General features: G+C 42.5%; 1 protein-coding gene across 1 annotated transcript in view; it reads right to left on the reverse strand.

Annotated features, from left to right (window-relative positions):
* VIPR1 (vasoactive intestinal peptide receptor 1) overlaps positions 1 to 14536 on the reverse strand; it is a 117054-nt gene that overhangs the window by 46218 nt on the left and 56300 nt on the right. The window contains exons 3-4 of the mRNA XM_036378930.2: positions 11665 to 11772; positions 1803 to 1906 (exon numbers count right to left, since the gene is read on the reverse strand). Of these exons, the coding sequence (XP_036234823.2) occupies positions 1803 to 1906; positions 11665 to 11772 (212 nt within the window). The remainder of the gene's footprint in view (positions 1 to 1802; positions 1907 to 11664; positions 11773 to 14536) is intronic.

A 14536-nucleotide genomic window follows, 5' to 3' on the forward strand; every position in this document is an offset into this window, starting at 1 on the left:
CGCTGTCCTCTCAGTGAGGAATTTCTTCACAATTTCTCATCTTAACCTGCCCTTCTTCAGCTTAACACCATTCCCCCTTGTCCCATCACTCCATGCTCTTGTGAAAAATCCCTCTCCCGCCTTTTTGTAAGCCCCCTTTAAATACTAGAAACACATATTCATTAATTATTGAGATTCCTATGTCCAACATTCACTAACACTAACACTGAGGTATGTTTTAAACAGCAACAACAACAAAAAAAGCACGAGCAGAGGTTTAATATAAACACATTAACCTATTATATAAAAACATAAATACTGCAACATGTGATTGCAGTGAAGTATAACTTTCCATGCATAAGCTTTTTCTTGTTGACTGTGGGACTGCTTCAGGTGATTAGTTTAGATTAGATGCTGAACTTTGAGTTAGGTGAGGTGAATCCTGCTTCTAACATTTGTTATCCTCTTTAGACTTTACCCTTCATGTCTCAGCTTGCAGCAAACCAGTAACTAACTCCTTCCTGTGGAATGACAATACTCTGCAAAGCTAATTATACTCAGGTCAGTGATTGCTAATTTATACACAAACAATATCCCAGAGAACTTTTGGATTTTCTATCAAAATTTAGTATAATTTCATGAAAATATGTGTTCCCTGCAGTGATGTGGATATTTAGCTGGTTGAGATGTGCAGAGCAGCAAAAAATAATTTTTATCCCTTTAGAGTTTTTGATGCTTATGTTGCCACAGAAAGACTGGAATCACCGTATCTACTTAAGCATAAATATAAATGTGGAGGGCTTGTTTCAAAGTGCACTGTGGAAAATAAAACACCTAAGTTATGTGTGGGCATCCCATAGACAATGGTCTGATCTTCTCAGGTCTTGACATCCTGGAAATTTTGGATGTCCAATCCCTGGGAGTGTTCAAGGCCAGGTTTGGAACAGCCTGGTCTCTGCTGCTCTGAAGGTGTCTCTGCCCACAGCAGGGAGTGGAATGAGATGATCCTGAAGTTCCTCTCCATCCCAAGCTGTGGAAACCCAGGGCACTGGGAATGTTTCTGTGTCTGCTCTGGGCTGCCCTGACCCCCAGGGCAGCACTGACTCTGACCCTCATCCATGGAGAAAGTTCCCCAGACTTCAAGATAGACTGGAACCCACAAAAGTGTGAAATAGATTATAGAGAGCAGTGCAGGTGTGTCACTGGGTGAGAAATTGAGGTTTGGGGGTTTTTAGTGTGTTGTGGATGGAAGCAAGATGGAGGGCACAGGGTGTCACCCTGGGCTTCTGCTTCTTCCTCCTTCTCCATGGGTTTGGGTGGCATTTTGTAATTGGGCAGAAAAGTCCCCATTGCAGCTCTGTGGGATCAGTGATTGGGTTAAAAGGGAAAATAATCCAGGTGTCAGCTCTTAATTGGACAGTTTAGTCTGAGAAGGCCTTGGAACAAGAGATTGTTGGCATTTTGTGCCTTCTAATGAAAAGCTGCTGAACTCTCAGTAGTGAGGCTGTTTTACTGATAAGAAATAATAAACACCTGAGTGTGAACATGAACTACTGTCTCAAGTGCCTTCAACCCAGACCCAGAGAAACCCACAACTGGAACCACCATCCCAAGCCATTCCATAATTCCACGAGTCTATGACATTAAAGGGAAGATAATTTGCTTGACCAAACGTTTGAACTCTGCTTCCAAGGATCCTCAAGAGGATCCTTCCCTTTTGAGGAATCAGAGGGGGAATGGGAGAAGTTGGGCATGGGAAGATCGTACAATTTGGATTTTGATCCCTGTTAAATCTCAATGTCCACCCACCCAGGTTTACAAACCTCTTCCCCTGGAGTGCTGTTGGAATCATATCCACAAGCTACAGCATAGGGTGCAGGGTACACATCTGACCAGCCCTGGCTTGTACAATTCCTGGTCACATTCCCTGGAAGAAAAGAAAAAAAAAAACCCATGATTTAAAAGAAACCTTTAGCTCACTGTAAAAACAACTTCTGCCTCTTGTGGTATAAATGCCAAAACACAATTCTTGTAATACTTAGAGAAAAACTCTCATACTTTTTCCCTGTTAATAATTTTTCATATTACACAGAGCTCATAAATGGGAGACATCTATTCTGTTTTAAAGTCCAGACCTCAGTAAAAAAGTAGATTTTAATACAGAGGTGCACACAAAACATCCCTTCAGGTGGTACCATGCTGCCAGTCGTACCCAGACCTTTGGTTCCTGGCACTGCACCAGTATTGTTTGAATGTTTTATTGTCACATTGACTTTGTTCCTGGAAAAATTTTATCTAAACGAAGCAGTGAAGTATTTATGCCTTTCACTGTGCCTGTGAGAAGCCAGGACAGGGATAGATAAAGGGCTCATTTCACACCATGCAGATAAGGCTGGGGGTCTGGGAACCAAATCCAGTCCTCCACACCCAGACCTTGCCTACAACTGAGCCCTGAGCAAATGTGATTCCTGGAAAATGTACTGCACTCTGGTTTGTGAACAAAACACTTCAAAATTTGGCTGTGAAGGGAGAAAATCCACATATACTGACAAACTCTCTTGCCTGTTTCAACTTGCATACTCCAGGGCAGGAAGATTTCCTGGACTGTCAAGCTTGCTGAGTGCCTGGGGCCTCTGACCAGCTAAAAAGAGCTTTAATTAACACAAGAACATCTCACTCCTTCCGCCAAACTGTCAAAACTGAAGTTCACGTGGCTCTTTGGTACTCAGATCTGCCTGATCCATCCAGGATTCTAAGAGCAAAGCGCTTCTTACTTTGTAAAACATCTCTGCTCCCTGTCCCAGCTGGACCTCAAACCCACAGCAGCTTAATCCAGTAAAAGCAGAGACCAGCACTCAGGATAAGCCTTACCCCAAGAGGTTTGTAGGCTAAAAGGCCAAGATATGGGTTTGTCAAAAATAACAAAGCAGAAACGCAGCCAACAGCACATTGTAAATTCCTCCAGCACCTTCCCTGACCACCAGCGCGCACCCTGCCCACCTCACTAAAATCCCATTACTGGGGCATTCCACTGGTGCCATTCACCTCACAAAACTGGAAAACTGGTCAATACACCAGAATGAACAAACAGAAGTGAAACTTTGCTTCTTAAGGTGAAAAACGACACCAAGGAAGCTCAAAGAGCTTTGCAAACATTTCCAACGATTGAGCTCTTTGCACACAAGAGTAAGAAAACTGCAAATAGGACCAAATCAATTATGCAGCTGTGAGTCACAAAAATATTTGAGTATCACCTCCAGCAATTTCTGACACTTGACTCATCTGAGCATCTTCCCAGCCACGGGCCTGTTCTGCACTGAGAACAATCCCCTGCCTGAAGTCACTTCTCCAATCCCTGTGACAGATGGATTTTGATATTAAACTTGTTCCTCTAATCTGTCTTTGCAGCAGATCTGAATCTGGGAGGTATTGTAAAAACAGGGCCCCCAATGCAGGTAAAAATGATGAGGAGGACTCTGTTGATACCAGAAGGCTAATTAATTACTTCATTATACTATTCTTCTATCCTATATCTAAACTGAAAATGCACAAGCACTCAACCAAATCTCCTGACCAGGAGACAGTTTGCAGAGATTGGTCAAGAAAACAAAACACTCACACCAGAATCCAATCAAGCAAATTCCTTCAGGTAAATAATCTTCCAACTAGAATGTTCCAATCTTTGGAACATTCCACATGTTCCAAAACACAGGAGCAGAAAATGAGATAAGATTTGGTTTTGACCATTCTTTCCTCTGCTTCTCTCAGGTTCAGAGACTGTGAATCCCACAGGGAGGGCTCTCAAAGGTGCTTTTCTTCATTGTCACAGCTGCTCCAGAAGCAGCCAAGTCCAGCCCAGCTCCATGGGCTGCTGGCCCAGGCTTTCCCTGCATGGCCACTGTTTGCAGTTCCTTGCACCAGGGTTCATATCAGGATCATAAAGGATCTTGTGCAAACAAATCAAGGACACGACTGTTCGGTGCTTTCAGCTTTTTTGGGTTATGCAATTTCTGTTATTTCTTCTTTGTTACAATGGATCCCATTATCTGAACTTCACTGCTTCCCATTTCCTGCTCAAAACTCTGTTTGGGGATGGCTTAAGATTTCACGGTGGTTTTAAATCTTTGTTTCTTATTCTCAGTGAGCTGAAGTGTGTTCCTTTCAGCTTATTTTTCTCCTATTTCTTCTTTTCAATTGCTCTTCCTCACAATTTCATGATTATTTAAAAACTCACCTCTCTCAGTACTTTCAAAATTTGTCCCAATGCTTTAGCAGATGTAGAAAACAAGGTAGAAGGAAAATCAATGACAAAGCATCAGTGGGATTAAAAAAATAATAATAAAAAATTACTCTGATTTTAGGGAAACTCAGAGGAAGAGTTTAGGGAAACTTCCCAGAGAATTTTTTCTATTACCCTTTGCTGCTCATGTCACTTTTAGGTGTGGAAATTCACACACATGGTGTGATACAAGACACCTTTCTAAAGCTTCTCATGTGCACCTGACATCTGAGAGGTACAAAAAGTACAAGGTTAGAAAACAAAGATTTTATCACACCACAATTTGCCTGAAAATAATGGATAAGGCCTCTCCTCTGGCAAAATAACATTTCTAATTACTACTATTTAAAACGTCCCTTTTTATACTGAAAATGAGCATAAATTTTGGGAAAGTGCCCCACAAGCTTAGCTTTCCTCTGAGGTTTTTAGGTTAGACTGAAGTATCACACAGATTTTTATGTTCCAATGTCAAATCCCAGCTCTGCCACAGATCCCTGATGAAAATGATACATTTTTTGTGGCCTCACTGGCTCTTGTTTTTTTCAGACTTTGGTCATAAAATCTAATTATTTGTCAATGGAAAGGCAAATTTTTCAAAGCACCAGAAGTTGTATTTGCCATTTTTCAGAGGTGTTTCTCAGTAATTTGTGTAACACGAGTTCTCCCCAAAATGAGCACCAATGGAGTACATTGAAATCTGGAGTACAGTATCAGAAAACACAAACTTTCTGCACTTGGAATTTATCTCCAGCCTTTCAAAGTTCACTAGATTTCCCAAATGTTCCCATTTCCTATCAGACTGGAGCTAAAATTTTCAAACTGTACTCCTGGAGATTTAATGAGAAAGGAGACCAGGGGTTTATAATTACATGTATTTAGCAATGCAGAGTGGAGGAGATTCACTGAGAGATGGGAAGCATCCCCGTGCCAGCAGATTTGTGCTCCAGGCTCTCCTCTGTGTTGTGGAAAAAGAAGAGCCAAGTCCCTGGTGAGAACAGAGTCCCCTCATTCTCATGGTATTAGTTAAAGCCATGAATTAATCTGGGGGTTTTTGTGGGGTTTGTATTTAATTTGATCAATATCACCACTGTCAAACTGGTGTGTCTGTTCCTAAAAGCAATGAGGTGAGGTTTTCCATTAAAAAAAATTTTGGAAAAGCCATAACTAACTCTCATTTGTTTTAATAATAACCTCATTTTGCCTTGCAAGAGCTCAGTTCCTGTTTTCATGGCATCCCAGAATGACTGAGTTTGGAAGGGACCTCTGGAGATCATCTGGCCCCAAACCCATGCTCAGGTGTGGTCACCTAAAATTTTAAGCATGACCAGATGCCTTTTGGATATTCTTGGAATCCTTCAAGGATGGAGGCTGCACAAATCTTGTCTCAGAATTCAGAATCATGAAATCATCAAGGAAGGATTTGGGTTGGAAGGGACCCTAAAACCCAGCTCCAACCTCCCACGAGACCTCCTTGCTGTCACTGAGAGGAATTTCCTTCCATGATTTATTCATGACACAGCAGAAGAGGAGGGAGGAGTTTGTGGAACAGAGATAAAACCAGAACATTTTCTTTATCAGAGGTGTTTGATCTGGGTGGGAGTTAAACACTGAACAGATGAACTGAATAAATGCACGGAGCTGTTGTCTTGCTCTCAATTTTTTTCTCCTACTTGATTTCTTTCTGCCTCTCATCTGTTTCAAACACAGCCTTCAAACTCTGAGACATGTCTGAAAGTTCATGTTACAGGTGAAATTTTACCTCTTTCATCTTCTTGGAAAAAACCCTCTTATTGGCTTTTAGTGGGAGTTTGAATTCAGACAAAGAGAATCTGAGGTCAATCATGGCTCGGGGGTGTTGGGTTTTGCTCCCCTCTTGCTTTCCTTGCCCTTTTCTGTAACAACTTCTAAAGCAGAGGGGAAGGTGGTGACTGATTGCCCAGCAATCAGTCCTGCTTCTCTAGCACCATATTCCATGGACATAAATCGATTTTTTCAAGCAGAAACGATTAAAGCAGTAACATTTCTATTATTTACCATTCCTGAGACACTGCTGAGCCCACTGGCACATCTCTACTTTCATTTTTATTATTGATCTGCCCCACTGTTCCTGGAAAACTCTTGAAACTTGCAGACAGCTTTCACTTAGCTGGATGCTGAAGTGTTTAGGCCTGGGTAAAACTTGTGGGAAAAGTCATGACAGGATAATTTCCCAATTTGCTTCCTCTGCCTCAGTCGTGGTCTCACAATTTCATTCCTTCCATGCAATTTCTGCCCACTGTTTAATGTTATTTTATATTTTTGTATTTCATAACTTTATGTCATAGTAGAACCTGTGGCATTGGGTCAGCACATCAAACAAGACCAACTTAATTTTCTCCCTTTGTTGTTTTTCACATCACTTGGCCTGCAGATATTGCTGTCACATGTCCAGTGCCCTGAAACTTCCTGCACCCCGTTTTTGTGGCAAAACTCAATTTTCCCTTATTTTCCTTTCCCCTTCCTGCACATTTCACTCCTAAGAGTGAAGATCCTGATCCTTATTACAGATAATTCCCCCTTTCTTAACAATAACAATGTTCCCCTTGATTAGGCACCTTTTGTAAACCGTTTGTTTTCTCATGCTAAAAACAGAGCTGTCAAATTTTAGGACAAAATTCTCATTAGATCTTTTGATCCTGCAATTATAGAATTCCAGGAAACATTTAGGGAAAAAAAAAAGATGCACATTTTCGGGTAGAGGTGGAGGTGTAGCCCCAGCCCTTCAGAGGAGTGAGGCACAAGTATTGTGACACCTCAGGTGCAAATAAATTATGGAATCGTAGAATGGTTTAGGTTGGAAAAGCCCTCTAAGATCATCAAGTCCAATCATTAACCCCACACTGCCAAGGCCACCATCAAACCATGTCCCCAGGTGCCACATCCACACGTTTTTGAGCGCTGCCAGGGATGGTGATGCCCTCTCTGAGCCTCCTTTTCTCCTTTCTGGTAATTTTGCATTTCTGATATGAAGGCACATGTGGACAGCAGAGAACCTGAGCAGGTTGAGGGTTCTCAGTGAACTCCACAAAACCCACACTCAACTTCTTGGGTATTTTAATGACTATTTGTAGCAAATAAATAATGGGTATGGCTAATTTTGGGGTTCTTTAGAGAGGTGGTGTCGTCTTCTTCTTATCTGCTGCTCTCTGCTCATCCTTATCCTCATTTTATTCAATTTTTGCTCCAGTTTCAGAAGCAATGCAGAATAAAAAGTGTTCACGAAGGAGGGGAAAGGAAAGGGGAAATAAATTTAGAACACCCGAGGAAAAAAGGAGTTTGGCAAGCCCAAAACTCAGATGGATCTCACCTCTCTGAGTGGGATTCCAGAGTTTGGCTGTGCCCATCCCCACCCCCTTAGGTCAATTAATCTCAGAGCTGAAGCTTAAAAACTGTCAGTGCTGATTTCACTCGTGCATGGCGGACAATTTGCTTTTGGAGAAACTGTGGGACATAAATCCCTATTACAAATGTCAACTTCCACGTACGGAAAGAGAGCCGGAACATTCTGGTCAAGAGGTGGAAAGCAAGGCACTTTAATAATGAAAGGTGCCAAAAATATTTTCATCCATCTCCCTCACATGGCACTGATGAACGTCATGAAATAATGAAAATTTTCTGGATCTGTGAATGCCATAAAAAATTAATGTCAAATGACATCAGGACAGTTTAAGGTTTTAAAATGCCACAAGACATTTTATCCTTTATTAACCATGAGATGGGATATTAGTCATTTGAACAGCTTATTCTCCATGAGGCAGGAAAATCATATTAACACTTTGTTCCCTGGTATTTCACTCTTTTCCTGTTATAAACACATTAAAAAGATTTTCTCTGGCTCACAACTTGATAAAAGCTTTCCTGTTCCTGCAAAGGGATCAAAGAGTACGACTCAAACATTACCCAGGTGATTGAGTTCCTTGAAAGCTGCTCAATGACAATCACTGCTACAAAGGAAGAGCTGCTTCACAACATTTAATGGCATTAATTTTGCAACAAATCCTATAAAACAGGAGGCAATCTTCCCCTCCCTTTATTTAAGACCATCACTGCTTTCCCTGTTTGTTGATGGTTGTGTACAGAGTGTCTGACTCAGAGAGAATCAAAGCTGCTGCTTCTGCTTTGGGAATGGCATCAGTTGTTGTGCTGGTGCTCTGCTGAGGCAGAATTCAATCCTGTTGGAAGACATTCCCATCTGCCAGAGGCACTCTGCAATATTTTGATTGCAAATAGAGAGAAATATGTGGTTTATGGGTGGTATTAAACTCATCCTGGAGTGGGAATCTAAAACCCAGCTGAACTGTACCTCTAAAGGAGCCTGTTCCTCACCTCTGACTGTAAAAGCCAGCACAGAGTCATTGAGGTTTAAAAAGGCCTCTAAGAACATCAAGTCCAACCATAAACCCAGCACTGCCAGGTGCACACTAAACCACAATCCTATTTTTGAACACTTCCCTGGACAACGAATCCAGCACTTCCCTGGGCAGCCTGTTCCACTGCTTGACCTCTATATATAATCAAATATACACAATATTCTCCTCATTGCTCAGCTCTGGTGGCATGATGTACTAGAAAGCATTTTTAAGAGATTTTTCTTGGTGTTTTACGAACTCTACTGGTATATAAAACCCAGGGAGTGAATGCTGTGCTCAGGGGAGGGCAGAGAGCAGGAACAGCAGGAAATTCTTCCACACAGCTGATCCCATGTACAGGGGTCTTGTCCTGCAAGATGTCATATCACAGCAGCTTCTGCCTCTTCTCCCTGGGTGTGAGACAGGAATGATGAGCTACCAGGGAATTTTGGAAATGAGGGAGTTAGGGCTAGGATAGTGTTGGAGCCCTGGCTGCTGAGAATTTCAGGCTTTCTGTGCTGCCAGGCACTGACCCCCAAGAGAACACTGCACTGACCTGAGGCTGTGGAGAAGCTTCCAAAATGGAATGACAGAACCGGGATTGTGGGTGTGGAGTTTGAATGGAAGTGTATGATATCACAGGGTTTAGAATACAGTGATATATATAGAGCAAGATGGAGGTTTTGGGGCGGAGGTTGGTCCTTCTTCTCCTCCTTCTTCTTCACCTTCTTGTTCTTGTTCCTCTTCTTCTTCTTCACCTTCACCACCTTCTTCTTCTTTTTCACCTTCCTCTTCTCCTTCTTCAACTTCTTCTTCTTCACCTTCACCTTCTTCTTCTCCACCTGCTTCTTCTTCTTCTCCACGGGTTTGGGTGGTTTTGTGTAATTGGATAAAAAAAGTCCCCATTGCAGGCACGGGTGGTTGGTTATTGGGTTAAAAGTGAAAATAATTTCGGTGTCATTTCTTAGTTGGACAGTTTGTCCCTCAAAGGCCTTGTAGAGAGAGAGATGGGGCTCCATTTTTAGTTTGTTACAGTGAAGTGCTGCAGAACTCAGGGTTTGTGAGACTGTGACAGAGATAAGAACTGATAAACATCTGAGTCCCAACAAGAAATACCATCTCACACATTTAATCCTGACCCTGGCAGAAAAAAAGAAGCAAAGAATCTGCAGGATAGGACTTCAGGGATTTTGAATTTCCTTTCTGTGCCTGCAAAGAATTTTGGTGTGGCCATGGGCAGGTCATGTAATCAGCACGTGCTGGTTAATGAGTGCAGTGCCCAGGCCTGTTGAACAGGGATGATATTGTGCTCCTATCCCCATTCCTAATTTATCCTGTGTGTTTGCACTACAGGCTTTAAAAATGGAGGGTCAGCTCAATGCAGGATCTCCAGTGCAAAAGAACTTATTTGTCTGTTAAGGCCTTCAGGGCTCCTATAATAAAAATAGTGAAAAATAACTGTGCACTACCAGGAGGCACAATCAGCCCTGTTGCTGCACGGCCCCTTGAGACCTGAGTTTTAAACTAAAGCTTCTCAGAACACCCTGAGCAGTGAGTTGAGCTACCTCCTCCATTAACCTCCCCTGCCCATTATTTGTCAGGTTAATTCCTTGGCCTGTGGTCAGATCTGTCATTCCAGCAGAAAAAAAACCCCAACTTTATTACGTCCAGTTCCAGCTTGTTCATTTTCTGTCAGAGACTTAATTAATGATTGTCCTAAACTGCTCATTTTGCACAACAAACATAACTGTTCCAGAGGTTGATTCAATTTTCACTGCACAACATCCATATTATTGGATTTCACCAGGAGCCATTTTTTGCATCCCTGTGGTCCACAGCAGTGCTGCTGCAAGTGCAGGGAGGATGTTTTGATGTTTGGGAATTCATGAATGGCTTGGAAACCTCCTTCACCTCATATCTAAACAGGACAACCCCCGTGGCAGGGAGGAATGATGAGGAAGACTCCATTGATATAACAAGGCCAATTAATTACTTTATTATACTATATTATTCTGTACTAATATTAAATTCCATCTAAACTGAACCTGCCAAACACTCAACTCTGCACACACTGCACAGAATCTCGTGACTGTCACCGACAGTCCCGACTAACACACACACACCTGGCCCTGACAGGCCAAGGAACAAAACACCATCACTGTGGGTGAACAATCTCCATATTGCATTCTACTTTGGCACAACACAGGCACAGCAAATGAGATAAGAATATTCTTGGGGAGAATTGTGCCTTGCTTTTCTCTGTGAAGAGAAATGTGGGGTTACACACCTGGCCCTGACAGGCCAAGGAACCAAAACACCATCACTGTGGGTGAACAATCTCCATATCGCATTCCACTTTGGCATAAACACAGGCACAGCAAATGATAAGAATTGTTTTTCTTTTCTCTGAGGTTCTGAGAATGTGAAACCCAGAAATATTCTTGGGAAGAATTGTGCCTTGCTTTTCATTGAAGAGAAATGTGGGGTTACACACTTGGCCCTGACAGGCCAAAGAACCAAACACCATCACTGTGGGTAAACAATCTCCATATTGCATTCAACTTTGGCACAAACACAGGCACAGCAAATGACATAAATATTGTTTTTCCTTTCTCTGAGGTTCTGAGAATGTGAAACCCAGAAATATTCTTGGGAAGAATTGTGCCTTGCTTTTCTCTGTGAAGAGAAATGTGGGGTTACACACTTGGCCCTGACAGGCCAAGGAACCAAAACACCATCACTGTGGGTGAACAATCTCCACATTGCATTCCACTTTGGCACAAACACAGGCACAGCAAATGACATAAATATTGTTTTTCCTTTCTCTGAGGTTCAGAGAATGTGAAACCCAGAAATATTCTTGGGAAGAATTGTGCCTTGCTTTTCATTGAAGAGAAATGTGGCGACAACCTCAGTCTAAGAGCTGGTTTCTCCCTCTTTATTGAGATGCTCCCCCCGTGGAATGATGAGAAACCCCCCTGGGAGCGAAGCTGTGGAGCAGATTTGGGATTTGCTTACCCAGGTAGGAGGTCAGGAATCTGAAGTACTTGGGGCATGGCCGTACCACGACTTCTCCCACCTCTGCTTCAGGCCAGCACGTGATGTTGTCCCACTGCCTCCTGCAGCCTGGGGAAGAGACAAAAGCAGATGGTGGAGCACTCGGGAGTGCTGGATGCAGCAGAGCAGCTCTGCAAAGGTGTGCAGAGCCCCTCACCCCGGCACAGGCACCTTTTGGAATGAAACCCTGCTGAGTATTTCCTTTAAACACACAGCTTTTAGCTCCCCCAGTCCCTAAAATTCAGCACTGTAATTTTCCAGAAATCAGTATGGATAAAACAGCAGATAAGGGCAAAAAAAAAAAAAAAAAAGAAAAAAATGGCAAATCAGGCTTGATACAAGAACACAAGAACAGTGTCTTCTCCTAGATTAAAAAGGCAGAAATCCCTAATTAAATATCTCTCTTCCTTGCCCTTTCACTCCTTGTTGCATTAAAACACCTGATCTGAGCCTGTGAGAAATTATCCCCTTCCTTCTGTGTTTCCCCCAAATGCCATCATCTTTTCCTCCCCATTGCAATGGCTGTGCAGCTCTCACAGCAGGAAGGGGACACAGATGACAATCAAGGGGTCAAGGACCAAAATCCCTTCACCAGAAGCAGTTTTCTTCCTAAAAAGGGAAAAGGCACAGAACACTGCTGGAGGCTGAGCAGGGACAGTGCTGTGGCCAAGAGAGGAGTGAGGGAAGGTGGCACATCCAAGCTGGGAATGAAGGAATGACCAACACAGGGAGAAAACACAGGGGTTTGTCAAAATGAGGCATTACTGATTCTTTGATTCTACTCATTCTGGGTAGAATCAAAGCTTTAGGGGAAAGAAAAAATACCATGTCCTTTCCATAGATTTTTAAATGTTTTGATTTTGCCCTTTGATTTCTCAAAAGGCATTAATAACACCCCATGCATGCTGCATTGTTGGATCATGTAACGTTAATGCTGAAGCCAAAAGGAGCTGGCAGGTTTCAATTAAAAAAAAAAAAAAAGACTCAAACACATTTTTACATCGATATGTCACCATTTTATAGTTCTTAGCAGAATTTTGACATTTTCCCTCCTGCTTTATATTTCCAAGAGCCAGGCACTTCAGGTGCTGCCTGGGTGAGATGGATGGGTTGTCAGCAGAGCTCCCTGCTTCCAGCACCTCTGCCTTCAGTTACTTGTCCCATAATAAATGTTATTTAACATTTAACAGCCCATCAGATGGAAACACTCCCCCAAATATGACTCAGAGCTGTTGAGGTCACCAGCCCCACAGGAGAGAGTCTGGGGTGTGAGGAACAAAGTGGTGACAAAATGTTGAGGAAATACTCCTCATGTGCCAGCAAAGGGAACTATGAAAACCCCTGTCAGGCTGCACTTGTTGGTAATTACACCCAAATTCCTCCTTTAAATCATCTCTTACTCCCTGAGCTAAGGAAAGGGCTGGTGTCACCACCAGGCAGATCTGTCTCAGATCAATAGAGAGCACACAGAAATGCTTTGAAGCTGAAAAAGAGCCCTTAGCTGGCTTTCAAACCGATCTTGCAGGTTTTTCCCCCCCTCTTCTTTCCTGAGCAAACTGAACTTTTGAAATAATGAAGTCCTGAGCTGAGTTTATCAGAGCCTGAAAAAGGGAATAACTGATGGTATCTCCTTCATGCAGAGCTCATTGAAAGTCAGGTTTCAGGTCCTTGTATCAGGTGCCCAGCTCAGCTCTCACAGCCTCACACTTATCTCCCACCAAACAGCCAGCAGCTCCAGCAGGGTCAGGATATGAAAGATTTCATGGAAAATGATTCTGTGGTGGAATATTTCACATTCTACAATCTTTTCCTCCAGCAAGTGCAATAAATTAGAGTGCAGCCATTACCTCATGATAGGTTATAATACAAAATAAAAGCCATCTGATAGCATCAGATGGCTTTTTAAATGCCCTGAATTATGCACTCTGAGAGTTTTGGTGATCTGTATCTTTTTGTCTGTTGACATTTTTCAGCACCACCTGTGATGTGTGAAGAAAGCTTTTAGATGCTCACTTTTGTATAAAAAGCTTTTTTTTCCTGATAAAAGGAAAGTGAAACTGGCCTTGCAAGACACATGAAGTGTATTTTTACAAATTACTTCTTCTGTAAACACTCCCTGTACCTGCCTGATAGCTCTTACCACACCAATCTTCCTCATTGCTGTCCCAGACATGCTGAAAATATTTCTGCAATAAATAAAGAAGGGAATGGAAAGAACTCTGGCTGGCAGTGCCTGTGAGGATCAGTGAATCAGAATGATTTGGGTTGGAATAGACCCTCAAGATCATCTCAATCCAAATCCCTGCCACTGTCCCAGGCTGCTCCAAGCCCCATCCAGCCTGGCCTTGGACACTTCTAGGGATCCAGGGGCAGCCACAGCTGCTCTGGGCACCCTGTTCTGTGTCTTTCTTGAGCTAATTATCTGCAGTTCAGGAAAATCAGTACTTTTTAGTGAGTAGAAGAGAATAACTGGAGTTTAAAGAATAGGAACAATCGAAGATTGATACCTGCAAAATGCTTTGCATGCACAGTCCAGTGCTGTAATAATCCCATCACAAGTTCAGGTAAAACTTTGTGCCCTTTCATCTGACCCAGCACACAGACAACATTTACCAAGGAGCCTTCCAGAAAATGCTTTTCTTCCTCCCAAACTGACAGACTTTTGTGGTGGGGTTTGCAGGGGTCCCAGGATGAGGGAAGAGATGAGAATCTTGACTCCATGTTTCAGAAGCTGATTCATTATTTTATGATATATATATTATATTAAAAGAAAATGAGATATTGTAACTATACTAAAAGAATAGAAGAAAAGATTTCATCAGAAGGCTTGAAA

This window comes from Molothrus ater, chromosome 1 (assembly GCF_012460135.2).
Source record: "Molothrus ater isolate BHLD 08-10-18 breed brown headed cowbird chromosome 1, BPBGC_Mater_1.1, whole genome shotgun sequence".
In the NCBI taxonomy this organism is placed as follows: domain Eukaryota; kingdom Metazoa; phylum Chordata; class Aves; order Passeriformes; family Icteridae; genus Molothrus; species Molothrus ater.